Genomic DNA, 19,441 nt, shown 5'->3' with positions numbered 1-19,441 from the left:
TTCCTTTCCTTGCCATGCTAAGTCTCCTGTCGAAATGTACCATAGCTTAATGAAATTTGATCGGCACAGTCACATCATTGACATCTTGTGCCTGTAGCAGAGGATTGCCTTTGTTCGGTATTAGAAATAGGATGCGAAGGCATAGGTAGGCTCAGGAATATATATATATATATATATATATATATAATAAAAATTTGGCTTGCAATAGCATTAATAATGATTGGCGCAATCCGAAATTCTAGCCCTAACTTGTCTGCTTCCGGACAGAAACCACCCCGAAATTCTGCGCCCCCGTGGAAAATGAAGAATCAGCTTTATGCAGCCCCCGAAATTTCGTCTTGTTCTCTGTAAGACCATACTATGCTGGACTGTCCTGAAGCACAAGTGGGAGGATTTGCAAGAGTGTCTTCAAGCAGTTGCTTAACAATCAGCTCCATCCATAAAACATCGCCGCACTCCTCACGCCAGACCTCTAACACGGACATTCCACGGCGAATCAACGAGACCCAGTTTTTGTCACAAACAAATCTGCCGCTGCGGATTGCTGCTAATATACTGAGACAGGCCTTGAAAGTAGAACGGACCATGAACCAGGTGCCGCCGTGACGCCAGGCGTTTGTCGAGCTATGCCTGTCGAGAGTCTGGGCGCTGAGGTCAAGAGCTTTGAGGGATTGACGGCTTGCTTCTGTCCACATGGGATTATCGGAAGAGGCGTGGATGTTAAAGTACAGACAAGGATGAAGAAGCCGAAGTTTGATGAGTCGAAGCCTTGCGTATAGGATACTTGCAAGCTCGGCGCTGGCCACTTTCGCCCCAGCGTGCCATTTTATGGTGTCCGGTAGATGATCGTACCTTATTCTACAAGTTAGTGCGAGTCAAGAAGGTAGACATGTTTTTGACTGTACCAAGCATCAATTTCTTCCTCCAACGAGTTTACTTGTTTAATCACATATTGAATATCTGTAATCCACCAATCTTCGCCGTGGCTATAGAGGGCGCGTCGCATTTGCATCGATGTCCTCAGCGCTGATATTTCTGCAAGATAGTAGAACCAGCCCACATTGGCCGTTTCGCTGATCTCTGAATCGATCTCCGGCGAGGGAGACAGCACCATGTCAGGAAGTGACGGGAAAAGACCGAGTGACTTAAATTTGACAAGTTCGCACTGGGGAAGTGGTACTTCACCATCAATATCGCTAGCGCTTTGTCAATAGGGGGAAAGAGAAACCCAGTGACAAGTTAACAACATACCCATGGGAACGTATACATGAGTAATATAGTCTTTCCAACAATTTCAAATCATGGGCCTGCATGGCTATTTGACGGAGGAGAAGGGTCCCCGTAATAGTGCTGGCTTGTTGGTAATGGCTCCATGCTTCCATTACTCGAAAGGAGCACATCTCGTAAATGGCAGTGAGATAACGACATTGCGCAGCAACTAGAGACAGATCTAATAGGCCAAGCCGTTTTCTGGCTGCTCTGAAGTATGATTTTGATATAGTTCTGTTCGAAGGAAAGGAGCCGTTTTCATTCCTGTCGTCGTATGCGGTGACTAATGTTGCTAGGGCACATGCGAGAAGCTATAGTTACAAGAGAAGGTATTCTGTTGGTCTTGAAAGTATTCGAGAGATGATCCTGCAACTTACTACTAAACATGATTCCCCAGTCCAGTCGAACCCAACCTCGGCAATGCCGCGGGCTTGCTTTAAAAGTGTCTGTTCGTCTAGGATGGGGTTTTTAATGTGCACAAGGGTCAGATATCTTTTCACCAGTTGTACAGCATAGGACTCCTCGGCGCCACTGGAAAAGGTTGCGCCACCGTTCCGGACGGAGGGATCATGGGAATAGCCCCTTATATCGTCGAGCGTAGAGTCCGGCTGAGCAAGCCATAACAAGCTCCTTGTCTTGGCCGGAACATAGCCTCGTAAGCAAGGCCAATCCAGCATCAACTCAGAGCGCGTTCCTCCTTCCGGTCTCAGAACCTCGTGCGAGCATGGCTCTTCCACGTCTGCCTCATTGGTCTGAACTTCCGGGGTGTGAGATTGTCCCTGTTGCTCGAGCAATTGGACGGCATAATCTATCCGCGCCAGCAATTGGCTAGGGGAAGGCTCCGGTGTTCTGCGTGGAGATTTGCTTTCGTTAGGGGGGAGAAACAAGAAGAGATAACAGCTGCTTACAGAGTTGTCCCATTCGAGCCCACAGTATAGCTACATACCACCCCGGATTCTACGCAGACGCTGCATGAGGGCCGCCCATTGTCGCATCGAGTCTTCCTCGCCCGGCACAACTCGCAGGCCACGGCCGTTCTCTTGCGAGGATATGACTTTGCCGGGCGTAGTCTCTGTCTTTTCCGAGAGGAAGAAGCTGAACTGTCAGACATCGTGAATGGGGCATTGTCTGCTGCCGGGGATACACGGGGATAGAGCGCTATTTGTACCCGTCGTTTCGATCGCATCATTTCTCTCCACCATCCCGACTTGCGCGATTATGGAATACAATACCAGCACAGAGGCCTACACCATTGCACCCTGGTTCCTATCATTGCTGAATAGCTTGCCCTACGTCGGCTTTGCATTCGGGCTCGTGTCCGGCACCTACATCTCTCGGTATTATGGCCGTCGCACTTGCATGTTTGTCATGTGTATCTGGGCCTTGATCGGGGCGACCCTGGTAGTGAGCGCGAAGGATAGGGCGCAGCTTGTCGTAGGCCGTGTGCTTGCTTATATTTATATCGGATCGGAGCTTGCTGTGGTGCCTATCTTTCAGTCCGAGCTGGTGCCGGCGAGGGTGCGTGGGTTTGTAGTCGGCACGTATCAATTAAGCTTGACGGTACGTTTTTTTTTCCCTTTCTTTCTCTCCAGTCTTTCTATACCTGGAGCTGTAGCTAGGAATAATGGACTCATCAGTACCTCAGCTAGGTCAACTGTTTGCGTCGTTGATATGCCGCCGAACAAGCACATTCAATGGCAATGCATCTTGGAGACTCCCATTCGGCTTGTTCTACATCATCCCGAGCACCTTGCTTATTCTATTATGGTTTGTGCCTGAGGTATGCATACACACGCTTCCTTTTTTTTTTTTTTTTTTTGTACATCAAGTCTGTACTAATGCACCGGTCAGTCTCCCCGATGGTACTTGATCCAGGGCCGCTCCGACGAAGCCCTGCATTCCCTTCAGAGGCTTCGCCGCGGCCGTTTCGCAGAAGAGGAAATCCAGGCCGAGTGGCGAGAGCATCCATGAGCATTACTGTTGATCGCGGTCGGTTTGTGGAAGTCTTCAAAGGAGTAAATCTTGGCCGCACGTTGATTACTGTTGGAACCAACGTATTTCTACAAATAACGGGGCAGAACTTTGTTTCAAACTATGGAACAATTTTTATCGAGTCTTTGAGAACGATCAATGCCTTTACAGTGACGGTTATAAACTCCGTTGCTAATATTGTCGTTGTTCTGGCTGTCATGTTGATGGCGGACAAGGTCGGACGAAAGTAAGTGATACCATGGAATGACTGGCATATATTGATGCCCCCTTTTAAGTTAACTTTTCTTCCTGTCAGACCGCTCCTAATTGTGGGTGCCATCATTCAAACCGGCGCTCTTTTCGCCATGGGCGGCCTCGGTATCTCAGCGGCTCCCTCTCTCGCCGCCAGAAAGGGCATCACAGCAATGGTGAGCGTCTTTGGAGCCGGATACTCCATCGGATGGGCACCGCTTGCCCATGTCATTGCCGCCGAGATTCCAAGCGTCCGATTGAGAGATTTCACCTATGGACTGGCCTCCTTGGTCAACATCGTCATACAATTTGCAGTCTCGTTCTCCATCCCGTATCTGCTAGATGCTCCTTATGCAGATCTACAGTCCAAGGTGGGATTCATTTTTTGGCTCGTTTGCGGCTTGTGCGATCCTGTTTTCTTGGTTGGTTATTCCGGAGTTTAAGGGGGAAACATTGGAGGAGATTGATGATCATTTTCGTCAGGAGTCGGACCATCAGCAAACCCAGTATGCTAAAGCTTAGACTAGATAGCCTAATCAGCTTGGATATCATGGAAAGCATGTGAATGAAGCGCTCGACATAGCCGAAATGTCTGTTATCATCATCGAAGCCGTTGTTCTAGATCCAGTAGCGTCTTGTAAAGAACAATACTAAATGACGCGATTTTGATGCTTTTCCATCGAAGGGAAACTGGCTGCTAGGTGGATCTACAAAATATTCCGGGGATAGACGGGGAAAGCATTTTCCCCAAGTAGACGAGCTATAAGAGTACCTCTATCAACCACATTAATGATCTTGGTTTCTAATATGACTACCTTGTATTCCAAGGATCTAAAGAAGCCCAGTCATAGACAAAAATGTCTACCAAACGACCAAACTTCCTGATCGTTGTCGCCGATGACCTCGGCTTCAGCGACATCAGCCCCTTTGGCGGCGAAATCGCAACGCCAACACTCGAGCGACTCGCAAAAGAAGGAGTCCGTCTAACAAATTTCCATACTGCGTCGGCATGAGGAGAACTATAAAGGTCGAGCGGGATATGAAGGATATTTGAATTTCAAGGTTGCTGCTGCCAGTGAGATCTTGCAGGATGAAGGATATTTTACGCTTATGTCCGGGAAATGGTAACCACCTATGCCCGCCAGATAGAGAAGATTTTGGAGCAAATGCTGATCTTAGTTGGAAGGCATCTCGGACTACAGAAACATACAAGCCCGCACGCACGCGGATTCGAGCGTAATTTTAGTTTTCTGCCTGGTTCAGGAAATCATTTCAACTATGAGCCGCAAGCAGAGCCAGAGAGGCCGACACCTCGATTCATGAGCTCGGATGGATGGTGGATGGAAGACGACAGGAATATAGATCGCAGGACCGATCTGCCAAGTGATTTTTTTACTCCTCCAAGACATTCACGGATCGTCTACTGGGGGTTTTCAAGGATAGGACTGCCGAGCAAGCCGGAAAGCCGTTCTTTGCATTTCTCCCGTTTACGGCACCGCATTGGCCCCTGTAGGCTCATCGGAAGACGATTGAGAAGTATAAAGGTGTTTATGATGAGGGGCCAGAGGCGTTACGCTTGAAGCGGTTGCGGAGGCTGATTGATCTTGGTCTTGTGCCGAAGGATATCGAGCCTGCGCCGGTGGTTGGGCCGTTGCATTTGGATCCTGAATGGACCCAAAAGACGCTGGAAGAGAAGATGTTATCAGCTAGGAAGATGAAGGTGAGATTTCTGATTTAACGCAATGTTCTCTTTTTGTTTGTTTTGGAAGGATGGGGTCTTAATGATGAAACAGGTATTCGCAGCAATGTTAGACGAACTAGACCAGAATCTGGGCCGAGTCATATCCTATCTCGAGCAAACCAACGAACTAGACAACACCTTTATCCTATTCATGTCCGACAATGGCGCCGAGGGAGTTCTCCTCGAAGCAATCCCAACCATGGGTAACCGCGAAATCCTCTCGGCCATCATCGACCATTTCTACGACAACACGCTGGAGAACATCGGGAACAGGAATTCGTGGACCTGGTACGGACCACGTTGGGCAAGCGCTTCCATGGCGCCGTCTCGTGGATTTAAAACATGGATTACGGAGGGTCCTTGTATCGTGCGTTATCCACCTCTACAACTACCGCAATGCGCACATACAAACACGTTCACAACCGTCATGGATATTCTCCCCACCATCTTAGAGTTAGCTAGCATTAAAGCTCCGCAGGGCCAATTCCGGGGTCGCGAGGTTGTGCCGATTCGTGGCTCGAGTTGGGTAGGGCATTTGCAGTCTGGTGATTTGACTGGGACAACGGTCCACGATGAGCAGGAACACGTCACTGGATGGGAGCTTTTTGGACTTCGTGCTATCAGACAAGGGGATTGGAAGGCGCTTTGGATGTCGCCTCCTCGTGGGAAGGACAGATGGGAATTGTACAATGTGGCATCTGATCCGGCGGAGATACATGACGAAGCGGACAACCATCCGGAGATTTTGGAGCGCTTGGTCAAACATTGGGAAACTTATTATACAGAGACGGGGATTTTTGAGTATGGGCATGATTTTGCCTATGTGATGCAGTAGTGTTAGCCCAAAGAAAGTACCTAGGTGAGGAGCCCTAGATTTCTATTATATAATAAAATCCAGAACTAATCAACAGTAAGTGACGATATTGATATTGCACATTCAATTATGTAGATGCAGCCTAATATAAACAAAATAAACGCCAACCGATGCTTTTTATCTAGATACATATCTACTCAATACCAACTACAGCCGAGACTGATCGCGCAAGCCCTCATTCGACCCGGCACAGCACTTGGACGAAGCAAACGCATTCTGCGAAACAGTATCAACGCAAATGGCAGACGGAGGCACCCACAGGGCTGGATTCTTCTCGAAGAAATTAGACGCACGCAGCATGATGCTGACGGGCTCCGCAGGCATGATGGGGTAGTCCTCCATGCGCGGGAAATGGGTCAATCCAAACTGCAGGTAGCAGACAATATCGGTGTTCTCAATCGACTCATTGCGCGCGGCCCAGTCAACTACTGTCTGATTGTCGGGGTGGTTCTCACGCCCGTCGGATTGGCACACGTAGTCGCCGGCTGGGTAGAGTTCGTAGTCCCTGTACGGGACAACCCAGAGAGCCTTGCGCGCGAATCCGGCACGTTTCCAGACGACGCTTCCCGGCTTGGGGAGGAGGCCCGGGCAGTTGTTGTTGACGATCTTGTAGCCGACAGGCTTGTGGCAGATCTCGTTGATGATGTTGGGGTTGACAATGTCCCAAGATCTGCTTGTTTCATGGCAGTAGTCGGCGGCTCCTTCGAGAGCGGTGCGGAGTGGTGTCTTCTTTGAGTAGAAAGCGTTTCCGTAATAGTTGTTTGGAGAACCGACTGGCTCATCAGATGCGTGGGCGTCGGATTGGATGACTGTGTTGTTGGGACCGTCGACTTCCGGGTCGATACGCAACGAGAAAATGTGCTGGTGGTTTTGAGCGTTGATGCGAGGAGCCACTTCTGTTCCCCACGGAGCAGCCTGCTCGGAGGCATGCATTGGGTATGTGTTTAGCTGGCCTGTAAGCTTGACTTCGAGTTTGTACGTGCCGTCCAGCGTGAATGTGTGGTAGAAGCCGTATTCATAGTTGGCAGCGGTGATGATCTGAGAAACAATGAGCTTGCGGTCCCGGGCAGAAATCACTGTTCCATCGCGGTAGTCGGTGTGTTTGTACAGCAGACCGTTGTCCTCTTCGTGGATGCAGATTGCATTCTTGATCATGGCCGCTTCGCCCTTTGCTGTTGAGACTACAGCGTCGAGGTAGTGGATGGCGCCTTTGCAGTCGCAGCCCAGCTTCAAGGAGTTGGTCATGAGTCCGGAGCCGTACTCGCCAACATCGAACGCATGTTTCTTGTGATGAGGTGCTTCAGGACTGCCGTAGGGAACGACCATCTCCACAACGCTAATTCGGTTGAACAGTGTTCGCTCTCGCTCCTGGTACGGGTCGTCGATACGGACGTCTGAAATCACGATGCCCTCGCGGTAGTTGAACCCAATGTGCATTTTGTAGCCCGCCCAAGACAGTTCGTTGCCGCGCATGCGGAATGAAACTCCCTGTGGCTGGGTGATGTTGATAGGCTTCAGGCGATCGTGCTTATAGCCATCGCTGATGAACTCTGGCAAATAATTGGAGCCCTCAAGAGGAATTGGAGTGCGTTCACCGTTGACCGTGCGGATGTCCACGCTGAGAATCTCTTCTGTCTCGGTATCCGCCACGATGGAGAAGTCGAGTGGATGGGCATATTGGTTGTCAAAGGCGGACTCTCGGTAGTAGGCGAGACCCTGTTGCAGACGGCGGTCAAATCCCCAGCGCTCATCAACACCAATCGCCCAGCCGTCAATGAAGACCTTGGACATGTCTGTGATGCCGATCTGCTTGCATGCCTGGATCACGCGGGGATCCTCGCGGCAGATGCGTTCCATGATGTCGAGATCTTCCAGGGTGAGGGTAGGCATAACGTCGCTGACTTCTTTCCATTCCTCAACCTTTGCCTGGGTCAGATTCACCACTACCTCTGCGCAATGGCAGGTGCCGACTTCGAGCACAATGGCGAATGCGCGGCGATCAGGGCGCGGCCCCAGTCCGCTTCGGTGAGCGGAGTACTCGCTTTTGCGAGGTTCTCGCAAGGTGATGCAGTTGAACTTGACTTTCTTGGGAGACACGTAGTCTCGGATTAGTTTCGAGGCCACGGGAATTTCCTCGATGGACAACTGATCTGTTGGCAGTCAGTCATTTTGCCCGAGATCTGGCTGCTAAGAAGCCATACCTAGTGGGTGCGGCTGTCGGCCGGTGATCTGGCTGGCAGCAGAGCTCGAACCATAATCGTCTTCATGAAAGATGGTATATCCCGGTATCGAGGTTGTGTCGGGCGCCATGGTGATGCGATGTGATGCGTCTGATGTAGGGCTTAGTAGTAGAACAACTGAGAGAGACACGAGACATCAAGAGAGAGACTCTGCGAGAGAGAGAATATTATTCACTGATTGAGTAGGGCTGGCAGAGAGAACACGCGCTTTTATACACGGATGGTCTGGTGAAGCCAGAGACTCAGCAATCTTTCTCGCATGCACCTTCCGGATTGGGAAATGGCGGGAGAGTGAAGCTCAAGCTATCCGGCTGGATAGTAGTACAGACCGCCGTCGGGTTGATTGCGGGTTTGATGTACATTTCTACATGTATATTTCTACTCGCATGTACTTCGTCTGCATTCTCTCTCGTTCTCTGCAATTGTGCGTCAAAACACGGCCTACCGCAGACGCCGAGAGGTTACACATCGGCTTTGTACGATGTACATTTTTAACAGAGCTGCGTCTTCACACACACACACACACATATACGTAAATATTGAACTTTCCGCACTAAAGACTCAAAACTAACTGCGAAATGCGAAATGACAAGCAATACATACTATCTTGATACGTGGCTTATCTGGCCGCATGAACCTCCCGGATTAGGGCTAATCCCAGATCTTATCAGACACGCTATTCCCGAAACAGGCAAAGTCATGGCCACTAAAAGCGGCACCAAAACGGCCCAAAACGGCAAGTCCAGCCCTGATAAGCAAGCCGAATTTTGCGGGGGAACCACGCTAAATTTTTACGCACCAAAAAATGACACAAAAAAAAAGAGAGGGCAAAAAAAAAAATCTGGATCTGCTTGACACTTCTTATTAACTGCCATGACAAATGGACTCCTGGGGGTCCAATCTCCGATCGGCTTCTATTCTGTTTGTTTGGCCTGCGATAAGACCTGCAACGGAGTTACATTCAAGTATTATACGTGGTATGGAAGGAGTAGGCATATATAAATGGAGCGCCGTGGCGGCCAGATCTTGAATCCTCGTCCTTCCAAGGGTTCAAGAAGAATGAATTGAAATCAGAGACCACTGCTATGGACAACGAAGCGAACACCCCGCTCAAACCGAGCAAGTCGGTTGACCAAAGTGTCCTGGATGCCCGCGACCTCGCCGCGCTGGGCCACGACCAGGCCCTGTCGCGGAAATTCGACATCTGGAGCATGCTAGCCCTAGCCTTTTGTGTGCTGGGAACATGGTCAACGTTCGCGCAAGATCTCGCCAGCGGACTGACCAACGGCGGACCCGTGAGCATTCTCTGGGGCTTGTGTCTGGTCACTTTCTGCAACCTCTGTGTCGCCGTCTCGCTGGGCGAGCTGTGCAGCAGTATGCCCACCGCTCTGGGCCAGGCGTACTGGGTTCACCGACTCTGGGACAACCCCACGGGCAGATTTGCCTCGTACATGTGCGCGTGGATCAACATGTTTGGCTGGTGGACCTTGACCGCCTCCCAAATTGCCTTCATGACAAACTTCATGCTGGGAATGAAGGTCATGTTTGACAACAACTGGGCCGGCGCCAGCGAGGGCTGGGTCGAGTTTCTCGTCTACATCGGCATCACGCTGCTGTTCACCGTCATCAACCTGATTGCATGTCGCAAGGAGAAAGTCTTGCCCTACTTCAACAACTTTGTAGGCGTCTGGTTCTGCCTTCTCTTCGTAGTCTTCAGCCTCGCCCTCCTCATTGCCGTGGGCACAAAACCAACCCTTTCCTTCCAGCCCGCCTCCTTCGTGTTTGGCTCCTGGATCAACCAGACCGGCTGGAGCGATGGCGTGACCTGGTTCATCGGCCTGGTCCAATCCGCCTACGGCCTAACAGCATTCGACTCGGTCATCCATATGGTCGAAGAAATCCCCGCGCCTCGCCGCAACGCCCCGCGCGTCATCTACCTCGCCGTCGCATGCGGCGCCATCTCCGGCTTCATCTTCATGCTCGTCTGCCTCTTCTGCATCCAAGACGTCAACCTCATCATCAACTCCCCCACGGGCCTGCCCTTCATGGACCTAGTCCAGGACGCCATCGGCCTGCAAGGCGGGGTCGCGCTCATCGCCCTCTTCGAATTCAACGGCCTCGGCCAGGGCGTAAGCATCGCCACCACCGCCTCACGCCTCACCTGGGGTTTTGCGCGCGACTCCGGCATTCCCTTCAGCCGCTACTTCTCCCACGTCGACCGCACCTGGAACGTGCCTGCGCGCGCTCTGTGGCTGCAGGGCTTCCTGATCGGGCTCGTCGGCATTCTCTACCTCTTCGCCAACACGGTGCTCGACGCCATCCTGAGCGTCAGCACAATCGCGCTGACCATATCCTACGGCATGCCGATATTCGCGCTCCTCATCGTCGGTCGTGACAAGCTTCCCGCCGGCGGCCACTTCAGACTGGGCCGTCGGTTGGGCCCCGTCGTGAACTGGATTAGCGTCGTGTATTGCGCGGTTACGACGGTGTTTTTCTTTTTTCCGGGCTCGCCCAATCCGTCGCCGAGTGACATGAATTATGCCATTGCTGTGTTTGGCGTTATGTTGGTGGTGGCCGTGGCATTTTGGGTCGTCAAGGGGAATAAGGAGTATTTGTTGACGGAGTCGTCGGCTGAGCGGTTGATGGAGGCGATGCGCATAGAGAATGAGACCGAGGGTGATGACGATGATGGTAATAATAATAATTCGAAGAATACTGGGAGTAGCAGCAGGGCTGCTGATACCGCGGTGGGTGCGAAATAATTCTACCTTACTGTCTGTTGTTTATATATAACTATACCTATACCTATCATGTTCAATTACTTGCCTCATGGTCTGTACATCAATTGAAGGCTGCCAGCATTGTGCATATTTAGACTACAAGTAAGAATACCTAGTGCGAAATAGATGGATTTCGAACACTGACAGAAATACATGATATGGCTAACAATGATAATAAGCAACTGTTAGCAGCGTAATTGGAGAACAGCCAAGCAAGTTGAAGGAAGCACCAATATCATCCGTATCCTTCTTGTGGAAGGGGGGGGGAAAAAAAGTAAAACCATATCCACGCCGTCCAAAACATATAAGAATAACGGTAAGTTGTTTCTTTAATGAAAAAAAAATAACAAATCAAGCAAAAAGCGCCCAGTCCCGCTAAATAAAGAAAAATACACGCCCAGCATGAGAGGTAATAATAATGTGAAGAATGGAGAAGAGAAGAAGAATGAAGTACAAATAGTCGTGCCACGTCTCTATGGACCAATGTGTAATCATTGTCCGATAAATGTAATAATATTGATAATAATGTCGTGGGATGGCGATGCGCTTAATATTCAGGCATCCCATTGTTGTTAGGCTGGTAATTCAAGAACTCGCTGTCGAAACAGTATGGGTTCATCTGGTCCTGGCCCAATTGGTCCAAGCTCATGTCGGCACTTGGTGGTGGCATGTGAGCGGACGGGTCAGAAGCTTCCATCGCTACACCGAAGGCTTCGAAGTCGGCGTTTGATGGCAATGCATCTAGGCTCATTGTATCCATATCGGTGCTGTCTGGGAAGAGTTGGAAGTCAAGTCCCGGCACCATGGGCGGATCAGCAAAGTTGAAGGGCTCGCCGGTGGACATGTTGACGTAGCCTTCATACATGGCAGGAGGGTCGTAGATAGCAAAGTCGTGGGGCATATTGGGGAAGTAAGGAGAGATCATCTGACCACTGGCAGGAGATGGCAGCTCGGTGCTCAGGCTAGAGACGGGAGTGGACATGGCCGGTGTTGGCGGAGTCTGAGAGGCCGAGGCCACGGATGCGGCAGACGAAGGTGTCTTACCACGCTTGCCGTTGTTCTTGGATCGGACATACTGCCAGCCGTGTGCCTTTTCCATGTGTTGCTTGCAGTTGCTCTCACGCTTCGAGGTGTATGTGCATGGAGAAAATTTGCAGCGGTATTCAGGTGGGTTTTCCGAGTGACGGTCATTGACATGGCGGTCACGCTCCTTCTCGGTGGGCCATCCGATGCTGAAGTACTTGCAATCGGGCTGGGTGCACTTCCAAGGGCGGGAGTGCGTCTTTTCGTGCTTGGTGAAGTCGCAGGGACGTTTGAAGACTTTATCACAGTGACTGCATTTCTTATTGATGTCCATAGGGGGTTCGTTCTTTTTCCTCCGGGCCATGGAGCGTTCGACGTCGGCATCTGCGGCCATCTCGTCGACATCCCGTGAATGCTTCGCAGCGGGAGGGTTCTGTCGGGTCTCAGTGACGATGGTCGGCAAGGCAAGGACCATAGGCCGAGAGTTAAGAGCCGGCTGGGGCTGTGATGGAGGCAGCATGGTTGCAGGGCGACCTTTCTGCTGGGTGAGATCTCCGTCTAGAGCGAGCGATTCAAAGGACAGAGAGTCGACACTAGGGGTTCAATCGGTCAGCGAGTGGAAGACAAGGGAAGGCAGGCAGGGAAGCACGCAAGCAAGCAAGCAAGCAAGGCAGTAAGGCAGGCAGAAGAACGTACGGATTGCTGCTGCCCTCTTTTGTTGCAGGAGACGAGCGGTAGTGACAGACTTTGAAGAGAACGACCGGGAAGGTACACTTTCCCATCCCATGAATGAGAGGGAAACGGTACGTAACGGTCTGTAAAAGTTTTAGGAAGTAATCAATGAGGTACCCCATCATGATAAATGGCCTATGTGCTCTCGATGATTTCATGAAGGAACAGAGTGAACCGATTGTTCACTTCACGGCTTCCCCAGGGGAAGAGCAAAAGTCATCGATCCATTAAAAGTGCTGCCTAGCCGCAACGTGACGACGACCAACAGCAGGCGCATGCTGATTGGCTGCGCGCCGATACGGGCCCACTGGTACTGCGCACTGCCACGGCGGTCGGCGGTATTGCTGGGCACGACTAGGCTGTTCTGGGCCTAGGCGCTGAGTCCCGTGGATGAGGCTCAATATGCGTCCGCGCGCTGTGATTCGCGGCCGGCGCTGGCCTTTGCCCGTACTGGGCCTAGTGCCCATGACTCACACACGCTAGCCGGCTTAGTGACGGCGCAGTTACATGAGTGACTCATCCGGCTATCCGGCCAACCAGCGCCAGCCAGACTAGTCCTCATTGAGCTGTCAGCTGATAGCAGCGTGAACAGAGACCCGCTGGGGCTGTTGTCGGGCGCCCGTTTGGATCTAGTCGCTGCAGCGGAAGAACCATTATTGAGTGCATGGCATGCCCATTGACAAACAATGCTTATTGAGTCACGGGTTGCCGTCTCCGTTGACGTACTTATTGAACCAAGGTCGATGTCAATTGCGTTTCCATCGTTGTTGTATCTTGCTATTGTCTCAGCAAAGCTCAGTTCTTTCTTTCTTTCTATACTACGTATTCCAATTGCCTAGTATGTACTAGTTCAGCCGTATTCGTCCCCACCAAAAATAGCATCGCTTGCCGTAATTTATTCAATTTCGCTGTACAAATGCCGTAAAATACGCGCCGAGAGAACAGGAACCCGGTAACTTTTGTCTAGCCCGGCACTAAGCCATATTGGGACCCCATCATGAGTCTGCTTCTCTGGTTCTCCTTGCCTACGGTCTAGATCTAGATCTTCATCTGCATGCCAGTCAATGTCGATGAAGGCAAGGGAGGATCATCTAAGTATGATCGACTTGATTCATGATCCAAACCTAATACTACTCCTACTACTACTAGTACCAGGATCCGAAAACGCCGCCTCCAGTCTCGATAACGGATATTGTACCATGTCCATGATGAGAGGATCGGAATGGTAATACCGCTTCAAGTACATGCATATGGCAGCGCACTCAACAAAGCATCGCTGTTGAAACCACCAGTGCACGTGGAACATCTTGGTGAACCAATAAGCGAGTAAAAGCAGGGCGCGCGCATCTTTCTGCATTAGCAACGCGCTCATTTCCGGCCGCATCAGCGAAATGATTGAGATGAAACGGAGCGCCGTGTCCTGTGTACACTCCATATCCCATATCGCAGCGAGTCCCCGCACTGTCGCGTGATAAGGATTGTTCTGAGCATTGGATGATGGGTCAAGGTCGCACAGCGCTACGAATTGAGGTGGGATGTCTTCGGTTCCTTCTCTTGTATCCTCGTCCCATTTGTTCTTGAGAAACGTGTATTGAGGATCGTTAATGATCGCATGAAACATGCCGCCGGGGTCACCGGGAGAAGCCATCTTGTAAACGGTATAAACCCCCTTATGCATCTCCATCCAGCCAAGGCTAGAGTCCGTCGACGGTGCCATGGGCCATGCCAGCTCAGGATCGTATGTCTTGATAGAAAATGACGCCATGTTACCAAGCATAGACGCCGTTGCCCATATGGCATTGTGATCTGCTGGTTTATCAACCGATCTGGACAACCTGTGATTAAATAGTGCTGCAGCACAGCTATGATGGTAGTACTGAGTTGCCTGGCTGTTGTTAGTGCTACTAGGTTCTCTCGATACTTGGAGACTTCCATCATGCATGGCAGCCATAGCTAGGGCGGCATGGAACAGGTAGGGGTGCTGCGTAAACCCGCTGTTAGCGCGCATGCGTCGTTTCTGTGAAATCCATTCAAAAACAATTTACCTGTGTGGCCTCCTTGCTCACTGTCAGTTGGTAGCAGAGCGAGATACTATATGTCCCCATCGTGAAAACTGTCCGCGTGTCCCATCTCTTGAGTAGGTCAATGTCATATCTGCTTATCGAGCGAAATTGTCCCGAGTCCCATGTCGGTGGATACTGCGACGCTACCATTCGATTCAGGTCTGTGACTAGTGCATCGTTGGCTAGATTTGTCTCGGACATTGTGAAGTTTAAGTCGCCCTCGTGTAAGGCAGGAGAAGTTGCGCTGCATGGCACTAAATCATAATTGCACGTCACTAGGAGGCCCACGCAGTTGCGGCAAGCTGGCCGAGTCTCGTCGCACTATATATAGCAGTCAGTATATATAATGTTATCCTGCTGCTCCTGGAACAAGAAATGGTAGCCAGCCACCAACCTTAACTCGACGGAGTTTGCAGTTTCGACAGCCGGCGCGCGATTTGCGATGTGCTCTGCGTTTTCGCGGGGGCTCTCGTTTCGACGAAGGCTGTGGATGACCCATTTTCATTCCGGGCCGCACAGTAATTCGGATATAACATCCACAGTCGTCAAAGCCGTGGTCATTTTAGAGCTAGTTGGTAATCGTATGAGCCATTTTGAGATAAAAGTCTGATTCATCGGCCAGATCAACATCGAGGCTAACCCTGCGTCGTTTTCGAAGTGGACAACGGTGGAGATGCACGTGACCCAATTGCGTCTGGATGGTCGGACGAAGTCTCGAGGTCGGGCGCCGGTGGATCCGCGCTAACCCTACTTCGTATTTGATCTCGTAGAGTACGCATTGGGCCAATCAGCGATGAGCATGGCCATCAGATATGACTTCAGTGCAAGAACCTAGGTGTATAGAATGTGAAAGTAAACAGGCAGCAGAGATAGAAGGCCCCCACGGCTTCATGCCCAGCTCAGCTATAAAAGGCGCCCTTCGCACCCCCCCCCAAAATCAGATTGTTCATTCTATCATCATTCCAATATCTCAACAAAAGACTACTTCATTACACACATTTCTCTATTCAAATACATATTTCCACAAAACATACAGCATGTCTGCCACCACACCACTACCTTCCACCTACCGAGCGGTTGTCTGCCACGAATATGGCCAACCGCTCAAACTCGACACCCTTCCAACACCCGAGGCAGAGCCCGGCAGTGCAGTCGTGCAAGTCCTCGCTGCCCTTGTCGACCCTTCAGAACAGCACCGCTTGATTCAGAGCAAGCGCAACCCCCACTTTAGCCAAGAAACCCCTTTCATCCCCGGCAACGGTGCCGTTGGACGAGTCGCTGCACTTGGAAAAGATGCCACAAGTATGAAGGTCGGCCAGCTCGTTCTGTTGGAGCCCTTTCTACGGGGCCGCGACGATCCCAACGCCCAAGCCCTCAGAGCCGTCTATGAAGGACCCTCACCATCAGCCAAGCGACTGACACACCAGGAGGGTCTCTGGCGGGATGGCTTTTGGGCCGAATATGTTCGCGCACCTCTTGAGAGCTGCTGGCCACTAGACGAGGCTGCATTGCTTGGACCAGTGGACCAGGGCGGCTTGGGATATAAAATTAGCGATCTTCCATATATGATGAAGCATGCGATTGCTTACGGCGGATTCCGTTCCATCGACCTCAAGCCTGGAGAGACTGTCATTGTTACGCCTGCCACCGGCAACCATGGCGGTGCAGCTGTTCAAATTGCTTCGGCTATGGGTGCTCGTGTTATTGCCGTGGGTCGTAATGCTGATACCTTGAAAAAGCTTTCGGAGAACAATGCCAGGGTGCACGGTGTCACTTTGACCGGGAACGTTGCGGAAGATGTTAAGATATTGTCTCAATTCGGCACCATTGACGCTTTCATGGACTTTACTCCTGCTACAATGCCGAGTCCATTGCACTTGAAGTCATGCGTCGCAGCTGTGAAGCAGTATGGCAAAGGTGTGCTTATGGGATTTCCCTATGGTGAGTTCTCGCTGCCTTACGGGATGATGGTTGGCAAGAATATCACCATCAGAGCACAGTTCATGTATGAGGCGTCAGACATGCGGAGTTTCGTGAAGCTTGCTGAGCGAGGGTTGTTGAAGCTTGGAAATGGCAGCGGCGTGGAAGTCATTGATGGATATACGCTCGAGCAGTATGACGAAGCTGTTTCTAAGGCTGCCGAGCAGCAATCATGGGGAAGACAGGTTATTTTTGAGCCATTCAAATAGATTTTGCAGAGATAGTTAGTCAATCAACCACCTATAGGTATTCATCTTTGTTAGGAGTGTAGTTGTAACTATGTACTTGACAGAGTTTCTGCAGGACCGGCTCTTCCCTATTCTAGGAATTAGTACATGCTTCCATATGTCTCAATAGAAATAGGCTTGCTTGGCGCTGCTAGAGCAGTAAGAAGAGTATAAAAGACACCACGTAAAGCATCGTCACTCTTTGATTTTATGATGTCTCTGGCCACTGGTCCAGCTTATCTTCATTGGCACGATTGTTAGGCTGGTAGCGCTGTATGCGCTCTGATGCTTGTTCTGCTTTTAGCTGGCGAATGCGCGATGAATCGTCGAGGTTGATCGGAAATCGGTCGCTTGCGCTTCAGGGCACGCTTTCGAGGGGCCATGGTGTGTATTGACCATCAAGTCATCACATGTTGTGCGTGAAGGTCGTGCTGCCTGCTCTCAAGAAACTCTCAACCACTAGACCTAATGTGGTATCTCAGTAATAGCCGCCTCGGGCATTTGATGTGGAAGCCTCTGAGCTGCATATGGAGTAAAAAGAGAAGAGAAAAAGACACAAATAATGAGGTCGGCGTAATAATACTGACGACGTATTGGTATTACACGAATGGATACAGGGCCTGCGCTAAACTGAACCTGGGGGATTCACTTTACCCTCTTATCAACTCTTACGGCCTGCCATCTAGCAGCAGAGTAGTCCCTCTTCATCGTCGCCCCTCTGACTATTGCAGTATAAGAAAGAGAAACCCCAACCTGCATATTATATACTAGGCGTGGGCATCATTGGCACTTTTCATTGAATTGCTTGGTCGGATGGCAAAAGCGTACCCCTGGCTGTTGTTACACCTAGGGAGCGTTGTTCTAAAAAAGAGGCAAGATCATACAGATGTTCCCACCGCCATGCAGAAGTAAGGAACAGTAGATGCGGATATCAATTCAGACGCAGCGTTGAATATCTGGGTTAGCTCCTAGTTACAGACGAAAGTTAACTAAGGTAATGCGCTAGTTCTAGGAATGCCTGTCTGCGTAGTTCACAAGGTATTCAACGTTATACAATTGGGAGCCACCAAATGCTTCCCAGGAAAGTTGGAGCCCGAGGTACTACCTTCGGTTTCACCGCGGCCTCAGATCTCTTATGCCATCTCCATCATCACAATGCCCGAAGTAGTCCTCGAAAGCAGCACCGGGCATCTCCTTATAACAGGCGGAGTTCTCGGTGGCATAAGCCCTAAGTTGCCCCCAGTCGCGACATTTCCGTAGCTCGGCATTGCCTACAACAGTCCCTCCGGTTACATCCAAGGGCGTGGCGTCTGCGTGACATAGAATAACCTATCAAAAGCAAATTCAACTCAACATTAACTTAATGCACCATGACCCGAAGCTTTGGGGACCTGGCAATCTGGCCGTACCTGGAACAACGCATCGAAGCAATGCGCAACATGTGCTGCTCTGCTTGGCTGCACGTCGAAGGAAGGATCCGTCGTGCTTTTCTTCCAATATTCCCTGATCAGCCGCAAGCAATGAATCTCATGGTACCCTTCCAGCAGCCAAACGCCTTTGCTCTCATCGCCTGGCAGACGCATTGTGTCCGGCCAATTCTGGGATTGAGCCCATCCTCGGTCCCTTGCTATCATTCCATGGGTCCACACAATCGAGTCCCAGAGCTCGTCTTGCAGTGTGCTATTGGTGCTGCTGTATTGTGTGTTCCACCAGAACGGCTTGTGATCTATGCCGATTTCTGGAGGGATGGGGAGATTCGCTGGCGCCGAGGCTTCTTCTTCTTCTGCATGCGTGTGCTGCCGGACGGATAGTCCGATGGATACGATGTTCGAGATGGCGAGGAGGATGATTACCGCGTAGGTCCAGGGGAAGGATTTTCTTCGGTGGTCATACTGGAAATGACTCTCCGAAGCCTTGTCATCATCTTGATTTTCTTGGGTGCGAAGGGGGGTATATTGAAGCTCTTCGTCTGCTGCCATTCTGTAAATACTGGGCAAGATTCTCGGTGTGAGAGATATGAGGATTCTGTACGCCAACTATGTAGTTAATGAAACCAACATTTGCTGAATAATCGCCTGCAGCCAAGCAGCTAACTTAGACTCTCTAATAAAGGATTATCAGTGTCTACTATCTACCCTCCCATGCAAGTATACCAATCAACCAATCAATCAGTGTGCCCTGTTTGGCACTAGTATTTTTTGTTTTAAAATAAACCAACAATTCAGTATCTAATCAGATAAAATCGGCGTCTATCTTTGCAATTTCCTTTTTTTGAAGGTTATTTACGCA

The 19,441-nt window shown here is 50.6% G+C and overlaps 8 protein-coding genes across 8 annotated transcripts; 4 read left to right on the top strand and 4 right to left on the bottom strand.

Moving 5' to 3' along the window:
• Positions 1 to 314: 314 nt before the first annotated feature.
• Positions 315 to 2,380, bottom strand: UA08_06714 (hypothetical protein; the record flags this gene model as incomplete). The annotated part of the gene is made up of 5 exons (XM_020269022.1): positions 315 to 852; positions 906 to 1,196; positions 1,252 to 1,580; positions 1,647 to 2,118; positions 2,178 to 2,380. 5 exons carry the CDS (start codon positions 2,378 to 2,380, stop codon positions 315 to 317), a joined length of 1,833 nt encoding a protein of 610 aa, XP_020118006.1.
• Positions 2,381 to 2,893: 513 nt separating this feature from the next.
• On the top strand, positions 2,894 to 3,935 carry UA08_06713 (hypothetical protein; the record flags this gene model as incomplete). Its single annotated transcript, XM_020269021.1, has 3 exons — positions 2,894 to 3,049; positions 3,099 to 3,487; positions 3,557 to 3,935. The coding sequence occupies 3 exons, from the start codon at positions 2,894 to 2,896 to the stop codon at positions 3,933 to 3,935; spliced, it is 924 nt and encodes a 307-aa protein (XP_020118004.1).
• Positions 3,936 to 4,349: 414 nt separating this feature from the next.
• On the top strand, positions 4,350 to 6,068 carry UA08_06712 (Arylsulfatase; the record flags this gene model as incomplete). The annotated part of the gene is made up of 3 exons (XM_020269019.1): positions 4,350 to 4,469; positions 5,006 to 5,212; positions 5,286 to 6,068. The coding sequence occupies 3 exons, from the start codon at positions 4,350 to 4,352 to the stop codon at positions 6,066 to 6,068; spliced, it is 1,110 nt and encodes a 369-aa protein (XP_020118010.1).
• A 186-nt stretch (positions 6,069 to 6,254) lies between these two features.
• Positions 6,255 to 8,417, bottom strand: UA08_06711 (hypothetical protein; the record flags this gene model as incomplete). Its single annotated transcript, XM_020269018.1, has 2 exons — positions 6,255 to 8,257; positions 8,309 to 8,417. The coding sequence occupies 2 exons, from the start codon at positions 8,415 to 8,417 to the stop codon at positions 6,255 to 6,257; spliced, it is 2,112 nt and encodes a 703-aa protein (XP_020118008.1).
• Positions 8,418 to 9,432: 1,015 nt separating this feature from the next.
• Positions 9,433 to 11,109, top strand: UA08_06710 (hypothetical protein; the record flags this gene model as incomplete). The annotated part of the gene is made up of 1 exon (XM_020269017.1): positions 9,433 to 11,109. The coding sequence occupies one exon, from the start codon at positions 9,433 to 9,435 to the stop codon at positions 11,107 to 11,109; it is 1,677 nt and encodes a 558-aa protein (XP_020118001.1).
• A 565-nt stretch (positions 11,110 to 11,674) lies between these two features.
• On the bottom strand, positions 11,675 to 15,146 carry UA08_06709 (hypothetical protein; the record flags this gene model as incomplete). Its single annotated transcript, XM_020269016.1, has 5 exons — positions 11,675 to 12,743; positions 12,847 to 12,965; positions 13,361 to 13,695; positions 14,035 to 14,863; positions 14,928 to 15,146. 5 exons carry the CDS (start codon positions 15,144 to 15,146, stop codon positions 11,675 to 11,677), a joined length of 2,571 nt encoding a protein of 856 aa, XP_020118000.1.
• An 836-nt stretch (positions 15,147 to 15,982) lies between these two features.
• UA08_06708 (hypothetical protein) lies at positions 15,983 to 17,134 on the top strand (the record flags this gene model as incomplete). The annotated part of the gene is made up of 1 exon (XM_020269015.1): positions 15,983 to 17,134. One exon carries the CDS (start codon positions 15,983 to 15,985, stop codon positions 17,132 to 17,134), a length of 1,152 nt encoding a protein of 383 aa, XP_020118002.1.
• Positions 17,135 to 18,265: 1,131 nt separating this feature from the next.
• On the bottom strand, positions 18,266 to 19,131 carry UA08_06707 (hypothetical protein; the record flags this gene model as incomplete). The annotated part of the gene is made up of 2 exons (XM_020269014.1): positions 18,266 to 18,481; positions 18,562 to 19,131. 2 exons carry the CDS (start codon positions 19,129 to 19,131, stop codon positions 18,266 to 18,268), a joined length of 786 nt encoding a protein of 261 aa, XP_020118123.1.
• Positions 19,132 to 19,441: the final 310 nt, after the last annotated feature.

This window comes from Talaromyces atroroseus, assembly GCF_001907595.1.
Source record: "Talaromyces atroroseus strain IBT 11181 chromosome Unknown scaffold_9, whole genome shotgun sequence".
NCBI lineage: Eukaryota > Fungi > Ascomycota > Eurotiomycetes > Eurotiales > Trichocomaceae > Talaromyces > Talaromyces atroroseus.
Note: the sequence above shows the minus strand (reverse complement) of the source record. Positions and strands in the feature narration are given on the sequence as shown.